The 25828-nt window shown below is 37.2% G+C and overlaps 1 protein-coding gene across 3 annotated transcripts in view; it reads right to left on the bottom strand.

Annotated features, from left to right (window-relative positions):
• The window catches only part of LOC132397040 (KH domain-containing, RNA-binding, signal transduction-associated protein 3-like), a 222965-nt gene that overhangs the window by 83800 nt on the left and 113337 nt on the right, over window positions 1-25828 (bottom strand). For all 3 annotated transcript variants that reach the window (XR_009513245.1, XR_009513247.1, XM_059975282.1), the window contains exon 8: window positions 4701-4783. Coding sequence is in view for 1 of the 3 variants with exons in the window: in XM_059975282.1 (XP_059831265.1) it covers window positions 4701-4783 (83 nt within the window). In the remaining 2 variants the exon portion in view is untranslated. The remainder of the gene's footprint in view (window positions 1-4700; window positions 4784-25828) is intronic.

Here is a 25828-nt window from a genome sequence, read left to right as displayed (position 1 = left end):
TGTATTTCAAGACATGGCAAAGATGTTTTGAAGTTTTTTCCATTTCTGACAACTTTCACAAAGTGACTGAAAAAAATCTAAGTTTTCATTTGCTTTATCAGAGAGCATTCTCTTCAAATGTTCAAGGAGCCTGGGTGGTTTCATTGCCTCGTTTTAAAAAACCTTTTCACACAACAGGAGTTGCATCACTACAGGTTTAGAGTATGGGAATTGTAGTAGGTAACATTGTACTACAGTGAACAGCAATAATGCACAGGTCTAGCCTGGAAATAACACAATTTCTTCAGTCCAGATTTCTCTTGGCACCAAAATAAAGAAGTGTCACATTGCTTTCCAATAACTATAGCACGCTTTAAGCAAAGTCTAAGAGAACAGCGAGTTAGCAAGAGGAGATTACATGATCATAGTAATCATGTATGAGGCACTGAGGATCAAATGCTTGTAATACATAATTCAATTATTAAATTAACTCATCCCCCAGCCCCCCTCCCTTTTACTTGTATTGCCCTCTGAGAAATTCTCACAGCTCGAGGGGATGATATTGCCCACTTACGGGGAGAAGGCAGGAGAATGGGGTTAAGAAAGATAATAAATCAGCAATGATGGAATGGCAGAGCACATTCATTGGGCCTATCTCTTCTGCTCCTATATCTTATGATCTTATTTGACCTTGTGTTCACTTTCTAAGTTCACATTGCCTTCACATCTAGCAGTCCTTTATTTTTCATTTTTCTCTTTAAATCTTTGTTACTCCATTCCTGTGGTTCCTTACAGCCACTCTGAAAATCTCTACTTCTTAATAATTATAACTGCTTCTCCTATAATCTAATGTGTTTGTTAAACATGCATAGACTGTTTTTCAGTTAATCTTGGGTTTTCAAATTTAAGTTCCAAGGCATTTTCTTGCTGTTTAAATTAAAAGTGGACAAATAATAGTTGGTCATTACAATGTTTATATAGTAGTTTAACATATTTTATAAAGCAGTACAGTATTTAAAGCATCTTTAGTCTTCTCCTGAATGGACAAAAATTTAGTGAAGATGAACACATTCAGTCATGAAAAAAGAGTGACTAAAAACTGTTTAAAAACACAATTTTCAGGTTTTTTTTTTAAAAAAGGCAGTGAATGCTCATTTCTATTGAGAATTTATGACCATGTATTCTGTTTAAGACAAAATGAATTAAAGTTTTTCTTTTTAAAAGTTTGTATCAGTAAGTGGCTACAAATCTCTTAAAATTCTCATTAAAACCCTAAATATCCACTATTTTATTTAAGAATAATGGATGTCCAGCTAGGCTAGTGTGCATATTGAACGCACACCATCACTGTTACTTTTTTCCAAAGCTTTTTGAATATCTTGGCAAGCCTCAGTTATTTTAAAGGGCTGCAAAAAAATAAATAAGATCAGATGAAATCTTCAGCAGCACACCAAGAGATTGAATTTGAACACAGCCAGAAACATTCATTCAAGATACACATGAAAATTCCTACTCATTCTGATCCAAGGACTAGTCTAATCAAAGTTCTGCATAGACAGATCAAGCTATAGCTGGACAGTAACATACTCCACAATAATATCCATCAGCTTGTTCTCTAGATTTTTTTATCTTTATTCTTGGCTACTACTTTCAATGATGAAAACACAGGCAGATATTGTACATCACATACAAACACACTGTAAAATAAGTGATTGAGAGGACCATGCTAACTTGATTTGGGACTATGAGTGAGTGACTACTGCTGTTAACAATGAACTGGAGCTTGAGCACGTACACAACAGAATGTATGAAATAATGCCCCACAATTTAAGAAGGATGAGAAAGGAGAAATTGACCAGTCTGCCTGACACCTGTACTGGTCAATATACTAGAAACTAGATGAGAGTGACAGTAGCAAGGAGGATACATACAGAATCAGTAAACTTCAGATAGGCCAAGTTAATAAGTGATAAGACAGATGAAATATTGTATGAAAACATATGAGACAATCCATTTGGGCTGAATATCTGATCAGCAGAAATTATTTTAAGGTGGTGAGAAACTGGGAAATGTCGGTGGAGGAACTTGTATACAAAGTACAATGAATTAATATGCAGGTAGCACAACTAATTAGGAATTCTCTCTTGAGGTGATGTCATAAACAAAGACTAACAAGGTTTGGTGGAATGACATTTCTTGACTGGGTACCTTTGGTCTCCAACAGTCGCTATTCTTTTGTTTCGCTATCCCCTTTCCTGAATCCAGTTATGAAATAACTATCAGTTTACCTTGATCTTACTTAGTAATGTTTCTTTTTCCATTTATTCTCTTGGCCAGTCACTTAAACTTTCACCTTTGAACTTTTTATACTCGTCAAACAAACTTACTTACATTAGCATACCAATTTCCATCTCGTTATCTAGGAAGGGCCCAGATTTCTAGAATCTTACCATCATCCTCATATGGAAATGTTTGCTCTGAATGTCTATTAATTCCCTGATTTGCTCACATTTCTCTGACATTAAACTACCTTTGGGTTGATATTCCTATTTTATCTTTGCTAAACTCGATCTCAGCCTGGTAAAAATTGCCTTTCCCTCATTTCTATTTTTTCCATTCCCGATATATCTCTGAACTTTTCCCCGAATTTCCCAAAATTAACCAAATTATGATTAGTCCGACTTATCTGGCTAAATACCAAAATGCCGAATAGTGCTGTCAGTGCTATTCAATTACACTTACAAATAAGCAACTCCACAAACCTGAGGGCAAGTCTCAGTAGAGGACCTTACTGAATTGGCAAAGCAGGCCATGTTTCCTATATTCATATGTCCATCTTAAGATATAGAGCGGGGTTGCTCAATAGAAGTATGTTCAATCCCTTTCATAATTCTTCAAAAAAATACCAATGCCTATGAGCAGCAAGATCTTAATATCATTTAGGTATGGTTAGTTAAGGGAAAGTAACATACATCCCACACAGTTACCAAAAAATGTCACTGTCTGAAACGGGAGAAAATTCAAGCATTACAACATAACATTTACTAAACCCATTCTGCAATCAGCACAAACTCGAATCTTAACTGCCACAAAAACAACTTGGCTACCACAGCATCAGAAGCTAGGTAGCCTGTACTGAATGACACAGTATGACACAAAACTTGAGGCACAAGTCACAAATGTGGTGAAATAATTTGCACTTGCCTGGAAAAAATTCAACCTCTTTAATACACAGACTCAAAATCATTTAAGACAGAAACTGATGTTTAGCTGACATTCAATTCACAGTCTAAGTATTCACTCTCCATTACCAATACATTAGTACAATGTGCACTAATTTCCAAATGCACTGAAGTTATTTACCAAAGCCATGTCAACACAAAGGCGGTCAAGAACAGCCAGTAAACAAGAATACCATATACACTAGAAAGCCTGCAGATGCTAGAAATCCAAAGCAATGCACACAAAATGCTGGAGGAACTCAGCAGGTCAGGCAGCATCTGTGGAATTGAATAAACAGCAAATGTTTCAGCCGAGATCCTCCTGCAGGACTCAAGAATAACAAGAATACCACCAGAAACTCTCTACCAATTTCTGCATACATATATATCTCCACCCTAACTTGGAAATGATTCCTTGTTCAATGATCTTCACTGGGTCTACATCTTTGAATTCTCCACCTAGTCATCATATGGGAGTAAATGCAAAAGACATAGCCAATAAATGAATGTTTCTTTAAAAAAATATCTTCACCTTTTAAATTTAAAATACTGCAATTTAATACCAATTTTAACCTCTCATTCATTCTCTCCCTCAAGATGATTATTCAAAATCAGAACACTGGAACAAGAAAACCAGTTTTTTTTGTAATCCTGGGGCAGCTTTTAGGACTTCAGGACCAATGAAGCACATCTTGAAGCAGTCACTGCTATAGACACAACAACTAATTTGCAAGAAGCAACCCCCTTCAAACATGCAAGTACACTCAGTGGCCACTTTATTAGGTACAGGAGTAGAAGCCAGTGGAGTCTTCAGCTGTTGTAGCCCATCCAACTCAAAGTTCAAAGTGCTGTGATCAAAGATGTTCTTCTGAACACTACTGTTGTAACACAAAAATTATTTTTACCTTCCTGTCACCTTTAACTATTCTCCTGACTTCTCACATTAACAAGGTGTTTTCATTCACAGTACCGCTCATTGGATGTCTTTTGTAAACTGCACCATTCTCTGTAAGCTCTAGAAAATCCTGGGAGATTAGCAGTTTCTGAGATACTCAAACCACCCTGTCTGGCTCTAACAATCATTCCATGGTCAAAGCCCCCAAGATCGTATTTCTGCCCTATTTTGATGCTTGGTCTGAAAAACAACTAAACTTTTTGACCATGCCTGCATGCTTTTATGCACTGAGTTGCTGCCACATCATTGGCCAATTAGATAATTTGCATTAATGAACAAGTGTACAGGTATACCTAATAAAGTGGCTACTGAGTGTAATGACAGAGTGTAATACTGATTGAAACATCTGGATAAATTCTTCAACTTTTCTTCCAAAACAAAAATAACATAGTATCCTTTATATCCATAGCAGGTCAGACGGGGTCTTGTATCAAGTCATGTATCACCAGCATAATCAATGAAACCTTCCATAATTTGCCTTTACAGTTTATTTCATAAAGCCACACATCAAAAATCAATGAATGAGGTCATGAAGTCAATATTACCTTTGGCCTTGATTGCTGTAGTTGTTATCATAAGAGTCGTAACCTTGGTCTTCATATGTTGCTCCATAGCCATCACCATATGCCTAAAGTTTCAAGAAGGAGCAGTGACTATATTATGTACAAGTTATTCTCAAACACATCTTCAAATACTGAACTGGTTGTGCATTGAAAGTCCAAACAAGCCAGTGGAATTCAGCCCAAATTGGAATATCTGAACAGAAAAAGAGTCCAACTTTTGGCCTTCCTCCCATTATAAGAAATTGTTCCATGCATACTGGTAGTCAGTTAGTAAACATTCTTCATAAATTGTTGTAAAGAGTTAGGTTTGAGATCATTCAAATGTGGAACAAAGGACAATTACTTTCTTTGTATTAACACATATATACTTTGGCAATGTTCACTCCAGTGATCAGAAATGGGAGTACTAAATCACCCCCTCTCATTCCTTTTTCTGGAGAATTCTGATGCCGAATGCATTTCTTACAATTCTTGTTGTAACTTTATTAGCTAACTAAGCATAGGCAGACAATTAAACAGTATATTCTGGTGTGTCATAGTGATAGTATGACCAGAACGTACTGCCAGAAGCGAGGCAACCACACTTGCTGCTGCAGTGTAGAAAAGGCAGAGACTTCTTACTGATGCTCATTGTCATCAACATTCATAAAGGATCTCATGTCCAGCGTATTTCCAAAAAGACCTATTGCTTAACATGATTGTCATAGTGGTTAAATGATAAATGGGCATGCTTTCTGATTGCTTAATGGCAAGGCCCTATATTGCTATTGGATCTTGCACAATGTATTGTTGTCAACAGAACATATTCCATCCAGGAGCAGATGAAGAAACCTGACAGCTAGCAAGACCATTACTTAAGCTCTGCCAGCTGTTAATGACTTCAAGTGTATAAATGCTTCTGAAATTCACAAACATTCAAAAACAGTCAAATTAGTTACTACTGAACATATCAACTTAAGTAGCATCTGAAAATCAAATTAAAGTCTTGTGGTAGTTTTAATTTATCACAGCAACATTTACAGACACCAACTGCAAACATTCAAAATGGCATCCTGTCCAGTCAGAATTGCTCAGGAAGCTCATTTTTTTAAAAAAATTATGTTTTTGCACTAATTATTTAATAAACATATGCTTACTGCAATAGTTTTTCTCCTATATAATCAAATATTACATTGCACTGCTGCCACAAAGTTTTCATGACATATGCTGATGATATTAAACCTGATTTTGATTCTAATGCAAATAAGGCTTAAAATACCTAAACTCAAGTCTCATGCATTTGAATGTGTTTTTGAAGAGGTGATCTATTAAAGGCAGGTCATGTTGTCTATGTGGATTTTGACAAGGTCTCTAATGGTAGGCTGGTCCAAAAGGTTGATCATATGGGATTCAGAGTGAGCTAGTCAATTGGATACAAAATTGGCTTGGTGGTCGGAGTCAGAGGATGGTTGTAGAAGAGTTTTTCAGATTGAAGCCCTGTTACCAGGAGCGTGCCATCGGGATCTGCAGTATCTTCCCTCTTGATTGTCACCTATACTAACAATTTGGGTGAGAATGCAGATGGCATGGATTGTAAGGATAGTGATGAGGACAACTGGCATGCTTGCTTTCTTTGATTAGGAGTCTGAGTGCAAGAGTTGGAATGTCATGTTACAGCTGTACATGATATTTGGATTACTGTGTGTAGATCTAGTCATCTAGCCATAGGTTGTTATTAGGCTGTCGGGAATGCAGTAAGGAAACACAAGGATGATGCTGGAATTGGATAACTTGAGTTATAAAGAGAGAATGGACAGGCCGCAGCTGTTTTCCCTGGACTGTGGGATGCTGAGGAGTAACTTTACAGAGGTATATAAAATTATGAAGGCACAGTTAAAGTGCATGTTAGCAGTTCTTTTCCTCGAAGTAGAGGAGTTGAAATTTAAGGTGCACTGTTTAACTTGAGAAAGATTTAAAGGGGATCTGAAGAGCAGGTTTTTCTCCATACTAAAGGTGGCAGGTATATGGAATGACCTGTCAGAGGAAATGGTAGAGGTTTTCAATGAAATAGTTACATAGATAGGAAAGAGTTAGTGGAATAAGGACCAAAACACAGGCAAAAAGGAGTAGCTGAGGTAGGCCTGGACAAGTTGGGAAGATAATAGAAAAGCCCCTTTTTTTTGTTGGGAAAAAGGGAAAATGAAAAGCAGAAATCACACCAATAAAATCATCAGGTTTCGCTTCTTTCAGCCTTTCCACTTTTTTTTACTTCAAAATTAATAGATATTGAAAACAGTTTCTTATAAAGATGTACATACATTTCTGCATACAAGTCACAATAGTACTGGTTTTCAGAAGATTTTAGGATCAATGATAATTGATATGATTTCCAATTTGCTGTTGTCTTCCATATAATTAATTCAGAAAGGTATATGTCAACTCTACTTATTATTAAACAGCAGCACACACAAAATGCCTCAGCAAGACAAGCAGCATCTATGGAAGGTAATAAACAGTCGACATTTTGGGTTGAGACCCTTCAACAGGACTGGGAATGATGAGGGCAGAAGCCAGAATAAGACAGGGAGAGGGGAAGGAGGACAAGCAGGTAGGTGATGAAAGACCCAGTGAGGGGGAAGGTTTGTGTTACTTGTGTCACATTCTGAAAGTTGGTTGCTTAGAGCTTTTCTTAAGAGACAGCCATACATGGATTAAAGATCCACGGCTGCATAATTTTCCAAACATCTCTGGAGATACTTCAGCCAGATAACAAATGCTTCTTGAAAGCCAAATGGAAATCATCTGGTAAATTTTATAATGACTATATCAGTGGCCCATTGTACTACTTGATCACCAGTAGTTTTCTATAAAGTTATTACCCCTCACTTTCAATGCTATCATTTTCTCTGTCCAAAACCATTCAAGCATTAAACATAGATTTACTCAAAATTTACAACCAATATGCATCAATGATGATCTCCAAAACTAGCCAAATGAAGTAGGTAATTATGACCAGTGAATTTTTTTTCACTTTTTTAAAAAACTCAATTACTGCTGTAAAGTTGAATTCTATATGCAAATCTAAATTGCCTATCTTAATAAATAGATTTAATAGAGTAGGGGTGGAGTTTCAAGATGGCGACTTAAACATCTGCCTTTTAGGCGCTCTTCATTTTTTCAACTATAATCACCCTTTAATCAAATCTTTTCGAATTTAATCATATGGGTTGATACTTTCGATTAACTTTTTTTTTTCTTCCTAAAACAATATTTGATCTAATCTTGTCAAACTTAAAATGGCTACAAGCAAGAAATCGTCTAAGGATCCTTTATCCATCGACGCAATTTCTAGTCTTCTGGACGTTAAACTGGATGCTAAACTTGCGGGTCTGGAAGGCAGATTAGAAGGTAAATTGGGAAGTAGACTGACAAGTTTGGAAAATAAGCTTACCAGGAAAATATCTGAACTTGAAGAAGTTGATAGATCGCTTGAAACTAAGCTTCAATCGCAGGCATCAGACATTCAGCGGCATGAAGATAAGATCACGACTCTTGAAAAATCAATTTGTGAAAAAGTACGTATAATTGAAGCGCTGGAGAAGAAGATATAGAGTCGAATGCTAAAACTATGGATCAGTATAAGTTTAAAATTACTGATCTCGAAAATCGATCTCGCAGACAGAATTTGCGTATCATCGGGTTTCCCGAAAAAGTTGAGTTAACTGAATTTTTCTCTAAATTACTGTGGGAAACTTTCAGTGCTGAAGGTTTGCAAACTAAACCTGTTATCGACCGCGCTCACAGAGTTGCGAGATTTTCGGCTGTGTCTGGTAAACCACGAGCGGTGATTGTTCGCCTTCATTATCCTCGGGAGAAAGAGCTTTTAATTCGATTAGCTCGTAAAAAAGGTATGATCTCTTACAACACCAACACATTTCGAATTGTTGAAGATTATTCATACGATGTAATGAGAGCGAGAATCGCTTTTAAACCAGTGATGGCAGAGATTCACTCGATTGGACTTAAACAAGCTTTAATGTATCCAGCGAAGCTTAGAATTACGCTGAACGACAACAGTCAGCAATTTTTCAACACTCCGGAAGAAGCGAAGAAATTTGTTGAAGTATATAGATCTTCTAGTGCAACTTGAACTATGTTGTTATGTTGAAGATTTTTCGGAGAGAGGATGCCATCTCATTATCCTGATCTACGGGTCTGGTGTTTTTTTTTACTATCATCATTGTTCTATAGATGCTCTTTTAATTTTTATAATATCTTTTTTTTTATTCTTTTTTCTGTTTCGGATATACACATTTATATTTTGTAATAATGATTTACTTTTTTTTCAAGATGTCGTTTCTTCTTCCCATAAGACTTTGCTTTCTATAAGCATTTATTTGTTTGCCTGTACTTAGAAATGGGACGAATGTTTTGAATTTTTTAGTCTTTTTTTTATATATTGTAGTGGCTATTAAATCTTTTTTAAAATTCTATTTTGATAACTTTTTTTTATTAAACTTTTTTAATAGATTGCTGAATTTACAGTTATATTTTGTAATATGGCTTTTTCAAAATGTCGTTTCTTCTTCCCATAAGTCTTTGCTTTTGAAACGTCATCTTTCTTGTATTTGAATATGGAATTTTTTTTAAAGGTATATTACACTTTTAAATTTTAATGTTTATACTTTTTTTTATTAATGATTGTTTTATTATATTAGTTTTTTCATTCTGATTGATATATATTTTCTTTTTCCAACCCGATATTTAAATCTGGGTGTTACATAGTTTTTTTAAAATCTTTTTATGGAGCTGCCATCTTGAAATGGGGGTAAGGTTAGTGTTAGATTATGCGCCTGCCGCTTGGCTTTCTTTCGAAGGGTGGGGGGAGGGGGTAGGGATCTTTTTTCACGCTTTTGCTTTTTATTTTTTTGCTTTTAGTTTATGGGCCGACTTTAAATTATTAATATTGTTGAGGTGTCATGTTCTCCGGTTGCTCCTGAATCTATTTTCCTTCTTCCTGAATTATGGGTTATGTGTCTTTTTAACCTATTATGATACACACAACTAATATTGGCATGATGGATAAATCTATTAACTTTATCTCTTGGAATACTAATGGTTTAAATCATCCGATTAAACGTAAAAAAAATTTAAAGTATTCCATAGATTGAACGCTAATATTATTTTTGCACAGGAGACCCATATTAGGAGGGAGGATAATCAACGTTTTTTTAGGTTCTGGAAGGGTCAACGATTTCACTCGAATTGTACCGCCAAAATTATGGGTGTGTCTATTTTTATAGACCCCTCAATTTCGTTTACACATCATGAAATTATTTCTGATCCACAGGGCAGATTTTTGTTGATAACTGGTTCACTTTTTAATCGAAAAGTGGTTCTAGTTAATATTTATGCTCCAAACTTTGACTGCCCTGAATTTTTTAAATGTTTATTTACTTCCCTTCCTAATCTAAATGAATATATGTTGATAATGGGTGGAGATTTTAATTGTTGTTTGAATCCTTCGATGGATAGATCTAAACCTATCTGAACTCTTCCGAATAGATCAGCCTTACTTATTAATTCTTTTATGGTTGATTCGGGAATTACAAAAATATGGCGGTTTTTGAACCCTAAAGATAAAGAATTTTCATTTTTTTCACATGTATATCATAGTTATTCTAGAATTTATTATTTCCTTATTGATCATCAGTTATTAACGGATGTTATTGATTGTAAATATGATTCTATTACTATTTCGGATCATGCACCTTTGAAGTTATCTATTAAGATTTCGGACTTTTCCAATAATATTAGATCTTGGAGACTTAACACTACTCTGCTTCAAGACCCAGAATTTGTCACCTACATAAAACAGCAAATTGACTTGTTTTTCTCAACAAACTATACTGAAGAAATTGACAGAGGAATACTTTGGGACTCTTTCAAGGCTTTTATCCATGGACAAATTATCTTGTATTCCGCTGGTAAAAGGAAACAAAGATATTTAGATATTGCTTTATTAGTGGATAAAATTAAGGAAATTGATAAGATTTATTCCGTGACTCCTACCATAGAACTTTATAAGAAGAGAGTTGAGCTTCAAATGGAACATAGTTTATTATCATCTTTTTCAATTGAAAATCAATTAATTAGGACCAGGGCTCAATTCTATATTCACAGAGATCGAACTGGTAAACTGTTAGCTAATCAATTAAAAGCTATTTCGACTAAGCGACAAATTATTAAAATTCGTAAACAAGACTGTAATTTAACTACTGATCATAAAGAAATCAATAACACTTTTCAAGATTTTTATAAATCTTTATATCAATCAGAATTTGATGGTGACCTGTCCATGATGGATAATTTTTTTAACAATTTGAATATTCCTAAACTGATAGGTGAAGATCGTAGCTTGTTTGATGCTCCTATCTCTATGGCCGAAATAGGTGAGGCTATCTCATCAATGATTTCAGGGAAAGCTCCTGGCCCTTATGGTTATATTGTAGAATTTTTCAAAACTTTTTCTTCTTTGCTTTCCCCTTGGTTATGTGAAATCTTTAATGATGCATTTGCTAAGAAGAGATTACCTCAATCTTTTTATGAAGCTACTATCTCTCTAATTCTTAAAAAAGATAAAGATCCTACTTTATGTACATCTTATCGCCCTATATCATTATTAAATGTAGATTCTAAGATTCTTACAAAAATTTTAGCCATTAGATTAGAAAAGGTACTATCACAGATTATTTCAGAAGATCAAACTGGTTTCATTAGGAATCGGTATTCTTTTTTTAATGTTAGAAAATTGATTAATATAATTTATACTTCATCACCCACAGTCCCAGAATGTGTTAGCTCATTAGATGCTGAGAAAGCTTTTGATAGAGTTGAATGGACATACTTATTTAATGCATTGAGAAATTTTAATTTTAGTCCTAATTTTATATCATGGATTAAATTAATATATTATAAACCTGTTGCTTCTGTTCTTATAAATAATTATAGATACTCTTTTTTTCAATTATCTCGTGGTACGAGACAAGGTTGTCCTTTAAGTCCTTTATTATTTAATATTGCATTAGAGCCTTTAGCCATTGCTATTCGTGAATCTCCTAATATTTTTGGTATTACCCGTAATGAGAAGTTATACAAATTATCACTTTATGCTGATGACTTGCTGTTATATATTTCTGATCCTGACAGGTCTATTCCCGCTATTTTATCCTTGTTGGCTCAATTTGGTAGTTCTTCTGGTTATAAATTAAACTTAGATAAGAGTGAATTATTCCCCTTAAACACGCAAACTTTATTGAATGACAGGATTCCATTTAAAGTTGTTACTGATAACTTTATCTATTTAGGTATAAAAATTACCAAGAAATATAAAGATTTATTTAGACTGAATTTTTTACCTATGCTTCATCAAATTCAACACCTTACCACAAGATGGTCTCCCTTATTCCTATCATTAGTTGGTCGGATTAATGCTATTAAAATGATGATTTTACCGAAATTTTTATATTTATTTCAAGCCTTACCAATTTTTATTCCTAAATCTTTTTTTGACAACATTGATTCTTTTGACGATTATTTTTGTTTTTTTTCATATAACTATATAGACTTGATTGATTAATGTACTTTTTTTGTTGATGTTCAATAGGATATTATTATCTTATTATCTTATTATTAATGTAATTTCAAGTCTATTGTATTCATAACCTATTCATTATTATGTTATGTTTTTTTTATATTTATATGAAACTCAATAAAAAGATTGAAAAAGAAAGAAAGATTTAATAAATACCTGATTTTAAGAAATTACACCCTTTCAAAGTTCATGGTTTGTCAAGAAACCTCTTCACAATACTCGAACATACTGGGCAACGATTGATTTCCAGTTACGAGTGCAACATGGACAACAAAACTAGTATGATTTTCTTTAAAACCAGGTCTTGGTAATGCTTACACCCGCCTGGTCTGGAGTTGGAGAAAAATCCTGTTTAGAATTACTTACTCAGTTATTTCCTTCAAATTACCTGCAAAAGAGAAATGCTTTGGCATGGCAATCTGAGGTAAGAGAAATCTAATTAAATTTGAATTCCCATAATTGGATAAGTGAGTTTGTTGGGCATAACTAAGTTGGTTATGTATTTGAAGATACCCAGGCCTTTAAATTCTTGCATCTGTAATATTGTACATATTTGTCCATCTATACCAGGGGTTGGCAACCCGTGGCTCCGGAGCTGCGTGCGACTCTTTCATCTCTGTGCTGTGACTCCCTGTGGCTTTGGAAAATAAATGATGAGTATTTAATTAAAATGTATTTTATGTTAGTTTGTTAGTTTTTGAAATGTAATTCTAAATTTGAAGATTATGGTGATCTTGTACAATCTAAATAAAACGTGCTTTTTGTCGCTATTAATATACGTCACCACTGCCAATGCCTGACACCCGCCAGTGCGTGATTTCTTTAATTTTTCGATCCAAGGTCAGCTAACTATGGAGAATTCTAAAAAAAGAAAAGTGATTGAAGAAAATAGAACGTTTAATGATACGTGGGCAGATTCATTTGCTTTCACTGCTGACGAGACTGGTTTACCAGTATGCTTAATATGCAATGAGAAACTAGCAAACAACAAAAAGTCAAAAGTCACAAGACATTTCCAGAATAAACACGCAGCCTTTGCTCAAAAATATCCGGATGGAGATGAGAGAAAAAAAGCCGTTTCGGAACAGAAGGTTGATCTGAGCAAAAATCATTTCAAGAAGTGGATGATGTCTGGAAAATCAACGACATATGCTAGTTTTGTTGCCGCTCAGGAAATAGTCAGGCACGGGAAGCAGTTTACAGATGGTGAATATATAAAAGAATCTTTCATTAAGATTTCAGAACATCTATTCACGGACTTTAAAAACAAGAGTGAAATTGTGCAGAAAATCAGGGATATGCCCCTCTCTGCAAAGACTGTCAAAGACAGAACAATAAAAATGGCAGAAGACATCACAAGACAGTAAATTAAAGACATCAATTCAGCTGTGGCCTACTCGATTGCCTGTGATGAGTCTAAAGACAAAGGTGATATTGAACAAATAGCACTGTTCTGCCAGTATGTAAACTCTGCCGGGCCACAGGAAGAAATGATTGAGTTGATACCTCTAAAAGGCCAAACACGGGGGGAGGACATCTGTGAGGCTGTCTTGAATTGTTTAAGAGCCTAAGTAATAAAGACCACCCACCTGGTGTTAGTAGCTACTGATGGGGCACCAAGTATGACAGGAGCGCACAAGGGATTTGTGGCTTTACTGCAGAAGTCGCTGGACAGAAAGCTGCTGACTTTTCACTGCATCTTGCACCAAGAGGCACTGTGCGCTCAAACATTTCCTCCGGAATGCACAGAAGTAATGGATGTTGTCATTCAGATTGCCAATAAAATAATGGCAAAAAGTTTAAATCACCGTCAATTCCGTTTGTTACTGGAAAGCGCATATTCTGATCTCCTGCTGCACAACAAAGTCCGGTGGCTGTCAAGAGGGGAGGTGCTGAAACGCTTTATCGCGTGTCTGGAAGAAGTGAAAACTTTTCTGGGCAGCAAAGGGCTCACCTTTCCTGAGCTGGAACAGCCAGAGTGGCTAGAAAAGCTACACTTCATGGTAGACATGAAAGCGCACCTGAACACACTGAACACAGCTCTTCAGGGGAAAGGACGCACAGCCCTGCACATGTTGGAGCATGTTTTGGCATTCGAGCGCAAATTGACAGTGCTTGCCAGAGATTTACAGAAAGGCACATTGTCTCACTTCCCCAATTTGAGAGAGTTCAAACAAGCTCATGACATGATAAATTTGGAGTATTTACATTCTGCAATCATCGCAATGCAAACATCATTTGGGAAACGCTTCTGTGAGTTCAGAGAGGTAAAAAACACATTATCCTTCCCGATCACTCCCCTAAGCATCGATCCATCCCTACTGAATACGACTGCATTGGCAGGTGTGAGTCAACCTAACCTTGAGATGGAACTGGCCGGCAGAGCGGACAAAGACATATGGGTGTCCACGTTTAGATGCTTGACAGCAGACCTTGAAGATGTTGCCCATCAGAAGGCCGTTCTTGCTCAGAATCACAAATGGAGTGATATTGAAACCCTCCCCAATCCGGAGGAACTTGTGTTCGAAACATGGAATGCTAACCCCGACATTTATGTAAACATTAAGAAGTATGCGCTTGGAGTCCTGTCGATCTTTGGATCCACATTTGTATGTGAGCAGGTGTTCTCCAACATGAACTTTATTAAAAACAAACATCGCGCACGCCTCACAGATGACAGCTTGCGATCCTGTGTAAAGATGAAGGTGACATCATACAGCCCTGATGTGCAGACTCTGTGCGCTGAGGTCCAGGAGCAGAAATCCCATTAACCAAGTATGATAAATATTTTAATTGCCTATTATTTTACGTATATTCATATTTTTTCATTGTTCAGTGAAATAGTCCTTTTATTTTTCAGTTTGACAGCTGGCTGACATTATTTTTGGTTTGCTGCTGGCAGACAATTTAAGTTTGGCGTTTTTCATAAATACAAGAAGGACTCAAATAGACATTTGAGTATTTTACTTAAAAGTAACCTTCAACCCAACGTCTTTTTTTCGGAGTTCAAAATGTTTTTGTTGCATGCAGAAATGTAATTTTGTTTTCTCTGCAGGAGTTCATCGATTTCATAAATGCAACACATTATAGTTTGTTTATACATAGCATAAAGGCAAAAAAAAAACATTGTATGCAATGTTATTTCATTTTAAATGTCAAATGGGTTTGTGGCTCCCAGTGTTTTCTTTTCTGTGGGAAATGGGTCCATTTGGCTCTTTCAGTGGTAAAGGTTGCCGACCCCTGATCTATACTATATGAATTGCAAAGTAACAGAATAGAAGACGCGTCACTGAAGAATGCTACTTCCAAAGGATACCGAATTTAATATGATCCATGATACTGATCCAATTAGCAATTTCCTCTCTTATAAACATTAGACTTCCCAGCAGTGACACACTGATACATTTCTGCAATAGAACCATTGACAGAATTCAATTGAGAGAAATTTGTTTGTAGAACAATTCTGACGATTCCTCTAAAGAGCAGGCATAAAATGAGAAAAGATTCATCCAGTTTTTGTTTGCTAAACCCTTGTTAAAATTATTCATGGCAAATGTAAAATTCATTCTGCAGCTGCACAATGAAACTGCAGTTAACTTGGACCTGGAGTCAGTGATCTGAACACATTAGAAACTTTAAATTGCTAGTACCTTTCACTCTGCAATGTAAGCCAAGTATTCTGTGATGTACAATCTCTTTTTTATTTAAATCTAACACCTGGTTTAAAAATCCAAAGACTTATCAATAAGATAAATGATTAGTTAACATGACTTAATAATACTTCAGGGATAGATACTAGTCAGAAGACTGGGTATTTCCCCTGCTCTTCCTTAGGTGGTGAAGTGGAATATTTTATGCACACCAGAAGAGAGAGATGGGATTTCAGTGTATTATTCCTTACAAAAGTTGACCCTTTCAATAGAACAGCACTTTTTTTTTTAAATGTTACTTTGCAATCAACCTAGCTTAGAGATTGGATTGAGATTTGAACTGTCAACCTTGATTGGGTTTCACTGGAACAAGAACAAGTTTGACAAATCAAAACTTTCACAGCAATGAAAAGTAGACAAGAGAAATTTTTGTGGGGGGGGGGGGGGTGCACAGCTACAGCAAACTGAAGCAGTTTGAAGGAAGATGAGAATGCATAAAAAAGCATACAAGGTGCAAACAAAGTAACTAATGCATTTTTTTTACACATCAATTGTTTGTTCAGTTATGAATGGATAGCAGCACTCATCAAGGAATTTGCAAAACTTGCTCCAAGGTGACTGTTAGAAACAATAACATCGTATGAATTTAGAGATACTGCATCGTAACAGGCTCTTCCCTTACAACAAGCCTGCAGTGCCTAATGACACCGAATGTGACCAAATAACGTAACCAGAAAAAAAAGAGAAAATCTACAAATATTGGAAATCCAAGCAACACTCAGAAAATGCTGGAGGAGCTCAGCAGACCAGGCTGCATGTATAGAAAAAACGTAAACAGTTGATGTTTCAGGCTAAAGCCCTTCATGATAAAGGGTCTTGGCCCAAAATGACGACTGTTTATTCTTTTCCATTGATGCTGTCTGGCCTGCCAAGTTCCTCTAGCATTTTGTGAGTGAACCTACTAACCAGTACATCTTTGGAATGTGGAAGGAAACTGGAGCACCTGAAGGAAACCCACACAGTCATAGATAGAATGTACAAACTCCTTACAGACACCAGAGGAACTGGACCCGTGTCACCAGCACCGTAACAGTATTTTGTTAATCGCTACACTACTGTTCTCCTGCAACCAAGCCTCATTAATAGCTACAACATCTGTTCATCCATGCCCTGAGCTTATCTGCCTTTCCTACAATACTTGCACTGAAATATTCACAGCTCAGAATACTAGTAACAACCATGCTCAGGCTTTTGATTCCTGATTTTGTCTGCGAACTTCACATCTCCACTATCTATTCTGGCACCCAGGTTTGAATCTCCTTGCAACTCTAGCTTAATAGCCCCCGCCCCCCCCCCCCCCCCCCCAATCCTCATGCAGCACTAGCAAACCTTCCCGCAAGGATATTAGACACTGTCTCTTTGGTACAGGTCCCACCTTCCCTGGAAGACAGCCGAATGATCCAAAAATCTGACACTCATTCCTACACCAACTCCTTAGTTGCATGTTAAACTATATGATCTTCCTATTTCTGGCCTCACAAGCACATGGCATGGATAGGAATCCTGAGAACACATCCCTGGAGGTCCTGTCCTTTAACATAGCACCTAACTCCCTGAACTCAGGGAGGTATGATCTTATGATCATGGAAGGCTATCTTAAAAGCAAAAAAAAGCAACTCTGAGTGAACCAGAGGGGAAGTCAGATGCAGGGTTTGCAGGCCATTACTTCTGCAAGGCAAAAGCTAACATCATGAATGGCAATGATGCTTCACTCCCAATGAGCTGAACTCTCTTTTATGCACTTTGAAAGGGAAAATAAAACTATATCAGTGCGAATTCCTGCAGCATCTAGTGATCTTGTGATATCTATCTCAGAGGCAAACATCAGAACATCTTTTGAGACAGAACCCTTACAAAGTGTCATGCCCTGTTGGTGTGTGTACCCAGCAAGGCACTGAAACCTCTGTAAACTATTAGCTGCAGTGTTCAAGGGCATCTTCATTCACTCACTGCTGCAATTAGAGGTTCCCACCTGCTTCAAAAGGGCAGCAATCATACTGGTGCCTAAGAAGAGCAGGGTGAGCTACCTCAATGACCATCACTAAGAAGCACTCACATTTACTGTAATGAAGTGCTATGGGAGATTGGTCATTGCTAAACTAAAGCCTGCTTGAGCAAGACTATAGCAATTTCTCTTGCATCACAATAGATCTACAGCCAAACAATGTCATTGGCACTGGACCATGTGAACAGCAGTATTACTTATATCTAGCTGCTGTTTAACGATTACAGCGCAGCAGTCAACACCATCATCCCCTTAGTAGTATCAACAAGATTCAAAACCTGGGCCTCTGATCTTCCTCTGCAACTGGATTCTTGATTTCCTCATCAGGAGACCACTGGATCAGAAATAACATTTTCTCCTCACTGATAATCAACACATGCATCCTCAGGGATGCTTGCTTAGCCTACTGTTCTGCTCTACATTCATGACTGTGTAGGTACGCACAGCTAAAATAGCATCTATAAATTCGCTGATTACACAACAGTTGTTGGCAGAATCTCAGATGGTGATGACAGGCGCATAGAAGTGAACTAGATCAAATGGTCACATGGTGTCACAACACAAGCTTACAGTCATCAGTAAGACCAAGAAATTGACTATGGACTTCAGGAAGGGAAAAACTGGAAGAAAACTCAAGCCATTTTCATCAGGGGGTCAGCAGTGGAAAGGGTGAGCAGCTTCAAGTTCCTAGGTGTCAACATCTCTGAAGATATGGCTGAATGGCCTAACTTCTGCTCCTATATCTTATGGTCGAGATTTACCCTGGGCCCTATATATTGTTTCAATTATGAGTAAGTCACACCAGCAACTATATTTCATCAGGATTGAAGATTTTGTACGTCACTCAAGGCCCTTTTACTTCTACAGATGTACCTTGGAGAGCATTCTGATTACATCATCTGGTATGGAGTTTCCAATGAACATGATTGGTGAAAGATGTTAAGGGTTGTAAACTCAGCTACCTCTATTATTGACACTAGTCTCCTCACCATCCAGAACATCTTCAAAAGATAATGCCTGTAAAAGATGGCATCCATCATGAAAGACCCGAACCATTCAAGAAATGCCCTCTTCTCATTACTACAATCAATGAGGTACAGGAGCCTGAAAACAAACACTCAATATTTTAGGAACAGTTTCTTTCACTTCACCATCCAATTCCTGAATGATCCATGGATCCACGATTCATGACTATTGTGCTTGCTTTTTGCTTTATTTGTTTATTTATTTTTAAGTTATTCTTATTGTAATTTATAGCAATTTGGTTATTGCATGGTACTGCTGCCATGAAACAAATTTCATGAAATACTTGAGTGATAATTGGGGAGGCAGCTTAATTGGGCCAAAATGCACTGCCCCGATAAGTCCAATTAACTGAATCCAATATAGTGTGATTGATGACCTTTTATCAGAATAGGGAGAAGTCAGAAAACGAGTCTTTTTTTAATTTCAAAGAGATGAGACAGTGGAGTGACACTGCTTTGCAGCTCCGCTGACCCAGATTTGAGTCAAATTTCTTGTGTGTGGTTGTATGCTTTCCCTGTGACAACATCCCAGGTGCTCTAATTTCAAATCACATTCACTGACACACTCATTGCTAAGATTAATTTGCAACCATAAGCTACCTCCTATACAGATGATGGGAGAATCAGGAGCACATGAAAAAGAATATGTTGTGCAGGAATAAGAGGGAGAATAGAATTACCATACTCTGAGAGCTGTATTGGCTTGTGGGGCCAAATGTGGGGCACAAGGAAACGTAGAGAAGGAAAGAAACAACAAAAAAAGTGGTTGTGATATGGTGGAGCTTATGACAGAAATTGGAGTCAATTGAGCAAGGTGATGGCTGCTCCTGAAAGGCATCTCACCTCCCTGGAAGTGGAACTCAAAGAACTAAAACTTTGAAATAACCCAGAGTGGTTCACTGGGGCTTTATCTTGGTCTGCTGAGTGTTAACATAATTTTCAGTTTTTTTAAAATTCAGATTTCTGGCATCTACAGGTTATTTGCTCTTCAATCCCTGACCAATTCTGATGCAATTCAGCTTTTGTTTTTGACACACTGAGCTTTCCCCAGCAGTAAAGGGGGAGTGGTTATATTCCCCATTGATCAAAATAGTCACTGTCTGAAACCTGTAGATAGAAAGAAATGTCCAGGTCTGGATGTCCTTCAGGTCTTCATACATACAGACAGATTATTTCTTTATGTGAACAACCACTGATGAAAATGAACACTGAGCAATTATCAACAGAACAACACACACGAAATGCTGGTGGAACTTAGCAAGCCAGGCAGCATCTATGGAAGAGAGTACAGTTGATGTTTTGGGCCAAGTCCCTTCAGCAGGACTATTATCAATAGCTACGGTACATCTGACTTTTGGACACAAAATGGTCTTAATCTGATGAGATGATAAGAAATAGCACAGACACAAGTTACTTGGGCCCCAGCTATGCCTGCCTTTTCATTGGCTAAATGGAAGTTTATGAAAGCCTTCCCTGGTAATGCTCCCCAACTCTTTCTGGACTACAATGAGAACTGCATTGTTTGTGCATCATGCATCCAAACATCAACTTTGACTCCAACTTCCACGGTACCCTTAAAATTACTTTGTTCAATTCTGAAACCTCTCTCCCGTATTTGAATCTCTCTCTTTCTACCTCTGGAAATAAAATGCCCACCATTATTTTATCTATTTATTTTACTGATTCCCATGGCAATCTTGATTATACCTCTTTCCAACCTGTCTCCAGTAAAAATGCCTCTTCCCTTTACTCTGTTCCTTCGTTTCGGCTGCTTCTGTTCCCAGCATGAGGGTTTCCTTTTCAGGACAGAGAAGACCTCCTTCTTCCAACAACAGGGTTTCACTTACTCCACCACTGATGCTGCCTTCACCCACATCTCTTCCATTTTCCAGACTTCCAGGCCCACTGCATCTTCCTGCCTCATTAACAGGGATAGCATTCTTTTTACCCTCACCGACGACTCCGTGAGCCTCCACATCCAACACAACATTCTCTGCAACTTTCACCATTTTCAATGGGATCCTAGCATCCAACACATCTTTACATCCTGCTTTCTGCAGGGATGGCTCCCTCTGCCTTGTCCATCATCTCTCCTCAAATCTCCCTCCCGGCACTTATACCTGCAAGTGGCATAAGTGCTACACCAGTCCATTCACCCCTTCCCTCACCTCCATTCATGTCCCAAACAGTCCTTCCACATGAGGTAACACTTGGTGTCATGCTGAAAGCTAGTTCATGTCATGCTCTTACTCCCAAGCTTGCTTATGTAAATATGTTAAGAATGATTTTGGGTTTAAGGCTGATTTATATCTGTGTGTTGCATCGATGCTGCAGGTAACGCGCACCCTATGCCATACCTACACTGTAGGGTGACGTGCACCTCTCTAGATAAGTTACCCATGTTGCGGCGACGCAGACTGCAACAACTGTGATTGATCCACTTGGTAGCATCACATTTCCTCCTACGCATTTCCAGTTGCTTCTTCTCCGCCATGTCTGTAGGCTGTGTGTACACCGATGCGAAATAGATGAACCAAATTGTCAAATCTACCTGCTGACATGTGAAAATGTTTGAAATGCATTTCCTTGCCCATGTCTCTCATGAAGAAACTCAACACAGTGGCACAGAAACCCCACTGCCAACTAGCGTTTTGGCACACACCCACGCATGCTCGCTATGGCGCAGAATGACACAGAAGTGAAAATCAGGGTTACAGCGTAGGCTGTGGTGTAACCCGTACGCACAAGTATAAATCGACCATTAGGTCATTTACACATAGCAAATGACTTTGGCTACCAGTTTTCTGTTCCTTGAAAATGTATTGTGAATTTAATTTGTAACAATGCATTCCTGAAAAGCTTTGAATCTCAGTCCGGACGATGCTGGCGTCTGTGGGATGGATGTGGATAAGAAGGGGTAAAGTTTGTAGAAACATAGAAAACCTAGAGCACAATATAGGCCCTTTGGACAACAAAGTTGTGCCAAACATGTCCCTATCTCAGAAATTACTAAGCTTACCTATAGCCCTCTATTTTACTAAGCTCCTCGACCTATCAAAAAGTCTCTTAAAAGACTTCTCTCCGCCTCCACCACCGCTGCCGGCAGCCCATTCCATGCACTCACCACTCTGGGTAAAAAACCATGCCCCTGACATCTCCTCTGTAAACCCCAGCACCGTAAACCTGTGTCCTCTTGTGGCAGCCAGTTCAGGCCAAGTTCACTCAATCTATTCTCATAAGGAGTGCTCCCCAATCCAGGCAACATCCTTGTAAACCTTCTCTGCACCCTTTCTACGGCTTTCACATCCTTCCTGCAGTGAAGCAACCAGAACTGAGCACAGTACTCCAAGTGGGGTCTGACCTGGGTCCTATATAGGGTCCTCTCGGCTCCTAAATTCAATTCCACGATTGATGAAAGCCAATGCACCGTATGCATTCTTAACCATACAGTCAACCTGCCCAGCAGCTTTGAGTGTCCTATGGACTCGGAGCCCAAGATCCCTCTGATCCTTCACACTGCCTAGTGTCTTACCATTAATACTATATTCTGTCATGATATTTGACCTACCAAAATGAACTACTTCACACTTATCTGGGTTGAACTCCATCTGCACTTCTCAGCACAGTTTTGTATCCATCAATGTCCTGCTGTAACCTCTGACAGCCCTTCGTGCTATCCACAACACCTCCAACCTTTGTGTCATCAGCAGTGTCAAAAGAAAGCATTGTCTATACTTTGTAAATATGGAATTGCCCTTTGTGCTTAGCACTTAAATATCGAGCCTCATGTTGGGCCAGCAGACCTTTCCACCAAAAGTGGCTCCACATGATGCCTACTGTTCCTTGATTTATCGAATAAAGAAGTTGCTTTGTATCTACCAGCAATTTTCTCTGGCGATTTCATTCACACAACAACAAATATAACCCATAGCGTATTTAACTATTTGCAAAAATATTGCTTCTATAAACCCAACAATAAAAATAAAACCATTTTGGAAGTACTCAGTATATGAGGCAGCATCTATAAATAAAGAGTTACTTTAAGGTCTGCCATCAAAAACCTGTTTACAGGGTACCATGTTTCTTGAGTCAGAAAAATACAAGTCTTTTTGATAAATCTGATAAGCTACTTGAGAGGTAGATATTCTACATGAACGTTCAGATAACCATTGGTAATAGGCATAATTGTAGAGTAAAAATTTATTAAAACAGTTTAGAAAGCAATAAAATGTGCAACTTCACCGGACTTTTAATCATACTATTGTGCTTTGGACAATTTCTGCTAACTAAGTCATTATATACGGAGGTCATTAAAATGTGAGCCACACCAGATAATTTGGAGAATTAAACAAAATATGCATGCTGGCAGAATTAAATGTCAGAAAAGATGAATAGACAAAAACATTGTGCTTCCTGAATAGAGGAAAATCAGGTGTGCAAAAGAGCTGAGAGATACTAAGTTTCAGGATTATAGGACAATTAAAGAGTTCCAAAAATAATATGAAACAAAATGATTGAAATACTGCAAAATACTGGGCTTTATTTTACTTCAAATTTTCTGGTAACTCCAGTGGCAAGAAATGTTGCAGGAAGTGTTGCCAGAATGATATCAACTATTTTGTTTGTTGTCCCATTGCACCAAAGTTCAGTTTACTTCAGAGGGCGCAAAGGCACGGTTATTCATTGAGCTGGTTAATGTTAGAGTGGGAGAGGAGTGTTGAGAGAAATGGTCTAGTACCTAAATGGAGCGGAGCATGAAGCAAAACATTAGGATAGGTTTGGAGGTGTGACCAAATGAAGGTGATCAGTAAGAGACAGGAACTGATCTGCTATAATCTGCATTTACATGTTGCACATTGCAGAATTGAGGAACTAGCATCCTAATGTTGGAAGGCACTGCACTATAAAGGCTGGAGTAATACAAAACTGATCATTCTTATCCACTGAGTTCTAAACATACTCATGGAACCCTTACTTTTCCCAAGTAAATAATGTAGGTCAGCTTCTGTGCATACAGCTTCCTGAGCAATACAACAAGCATCTTTGTTGCTTCAACTTTTCTCTCCACTCAACAACTGTTGTTATTGACAATCATCATCCAAGGTCCAATTTAAGGTAACGATGGTGGAACCCAGCCAAACTTTATTCTCTACTTCCAAGATGTCAAATTAAGATCTCAAACATCATTTTTAGTGTTAGGCAGAAAAGTAACAAAAGAACATTAATTATTTGATTTGAGTTAAGAAACTTACCTGTATTTTTTTAATGAATCCATTCTTGTCCAAATGTAAGCTAACTTTCTCCCAGATTATATTTCCAAAAGCAATGACATTAATTTGACTAAGCAGAAATTACTATTTTTATTTTTGCTCATTTTGGGCAAATATGTATTACATGCAATCCTTCAGTATTATGGTACAGCTGCTGTAGCAATGTAGGATTAGAAGACTGTAAACATTATCTCCATAATTTCTACTCTTTTTCCCCTTCCTTACAGCAGTCAAGGATACATTCCATCCAGACTGGGGTGACTAGTCTATTCAGTTCTATCAAACCTTCAAGTGTTTCGATTTTATGTCAGCTTGTATTCTAATAAATCTCATTGCATACTGTAGCTTTGCAAACTTCCCTTTCTTAAATCAAACAAAAAACAAAATATTCTAGCAATGAGTTCTTAAATCCAGGAAACAAAACAAAAAGAATGCTGTTCTTTGATTGTAATTTTTGATTCCACAGGTAGAAATGAACATTAGAACACACCATTATTATTAGCACAAGTCAGAACAAACTTTTTCAATTTAGGTCCATTGTCTCTGAAAGGTAACATTTCAGAAGACACCCAATAAATGATAATATACATCTAAATAAATACATCCCAGTAAAACAGAAATACTGGAAACAATCAAACCCAAGGTCAATCATTATTGAACATAATAATCATTGCTCAGTTTCAGAGGAAGCTGAAATACCATCAGATTTTCTCTGATTAGTTCTGCAACTTTCACAACTTGACACATTTTCCACAAAACAGCCGACACTCATCGGCTGCATCAAGCCACTTCACACTCTGAGGTAGATGCTGTCCTGGAAGGCATTTTAATATGGTATTAAGCAGCTCTGGCTACTGATATTTTGAGAAGATTAAACTGAAGCAGAGAGCTGACCTCCACCCCAAAACAAAGTCTAACATTTTTTAGGCAATGTCAAAAATTATATATAAACTATTAATTTGATTTCCCACGAAGATTTGAATGTGTAAAAAAAAAAGCCTTCACCTGCACTTTACATATTAGACTTTGAAAATATCCCACTAGTTTCAGAGTGCTTAGGGATATCCTGAGGGCACATTACATAAATCTTTCCTTCCAAGTTTAGCACCATTATTAGAATATCCATCTTTTAAAGTATGTACTGGTGACTGCAAATTTCAAACTAGTGCTTCAGGCTACTGGTGATGCTCAATTTAATTCCAAATATGATAAAAATTTATTAAAGTTTAAATGAAAAGTAGAATTGTCATATGCTGAAGCTATGAAGGATATATGATGCAATTATATCTTAATAATAACTTAATATTAATGAAACATGCAATTTGAAACGGGAAAATCTATTTTCTGGAATCTGTTCAATTCCTATCCTTTTCTGATTATCAGCAAGTGTTCCAAGAATTAAAATAGTTACTTAAGATATTCTATAATCTGGATTTACTTATATACTGAACCTACAAAGCAATTTTG

The sequence above is a fragment of the Hypanus sabinus genome, chromosome 1 (assembly GCF_030144855.1).
Source record: "Hypanus sabinus isolate sHypSab1 chromosome 1, sHypSab1.hap1, whole genome shotgun sequence".
NCBI lineage: Eukaryota > Metazoa > Chordata > Chondrichthyes > Myliobatiformes > Dasyatidae > Hypanus > Hypanus sabinus.
The sequence above is the reverse complement of the archived record's forward strand: the minus strand, read 5'-3'. Positions and strand labels throughout refer to the sequence as shown.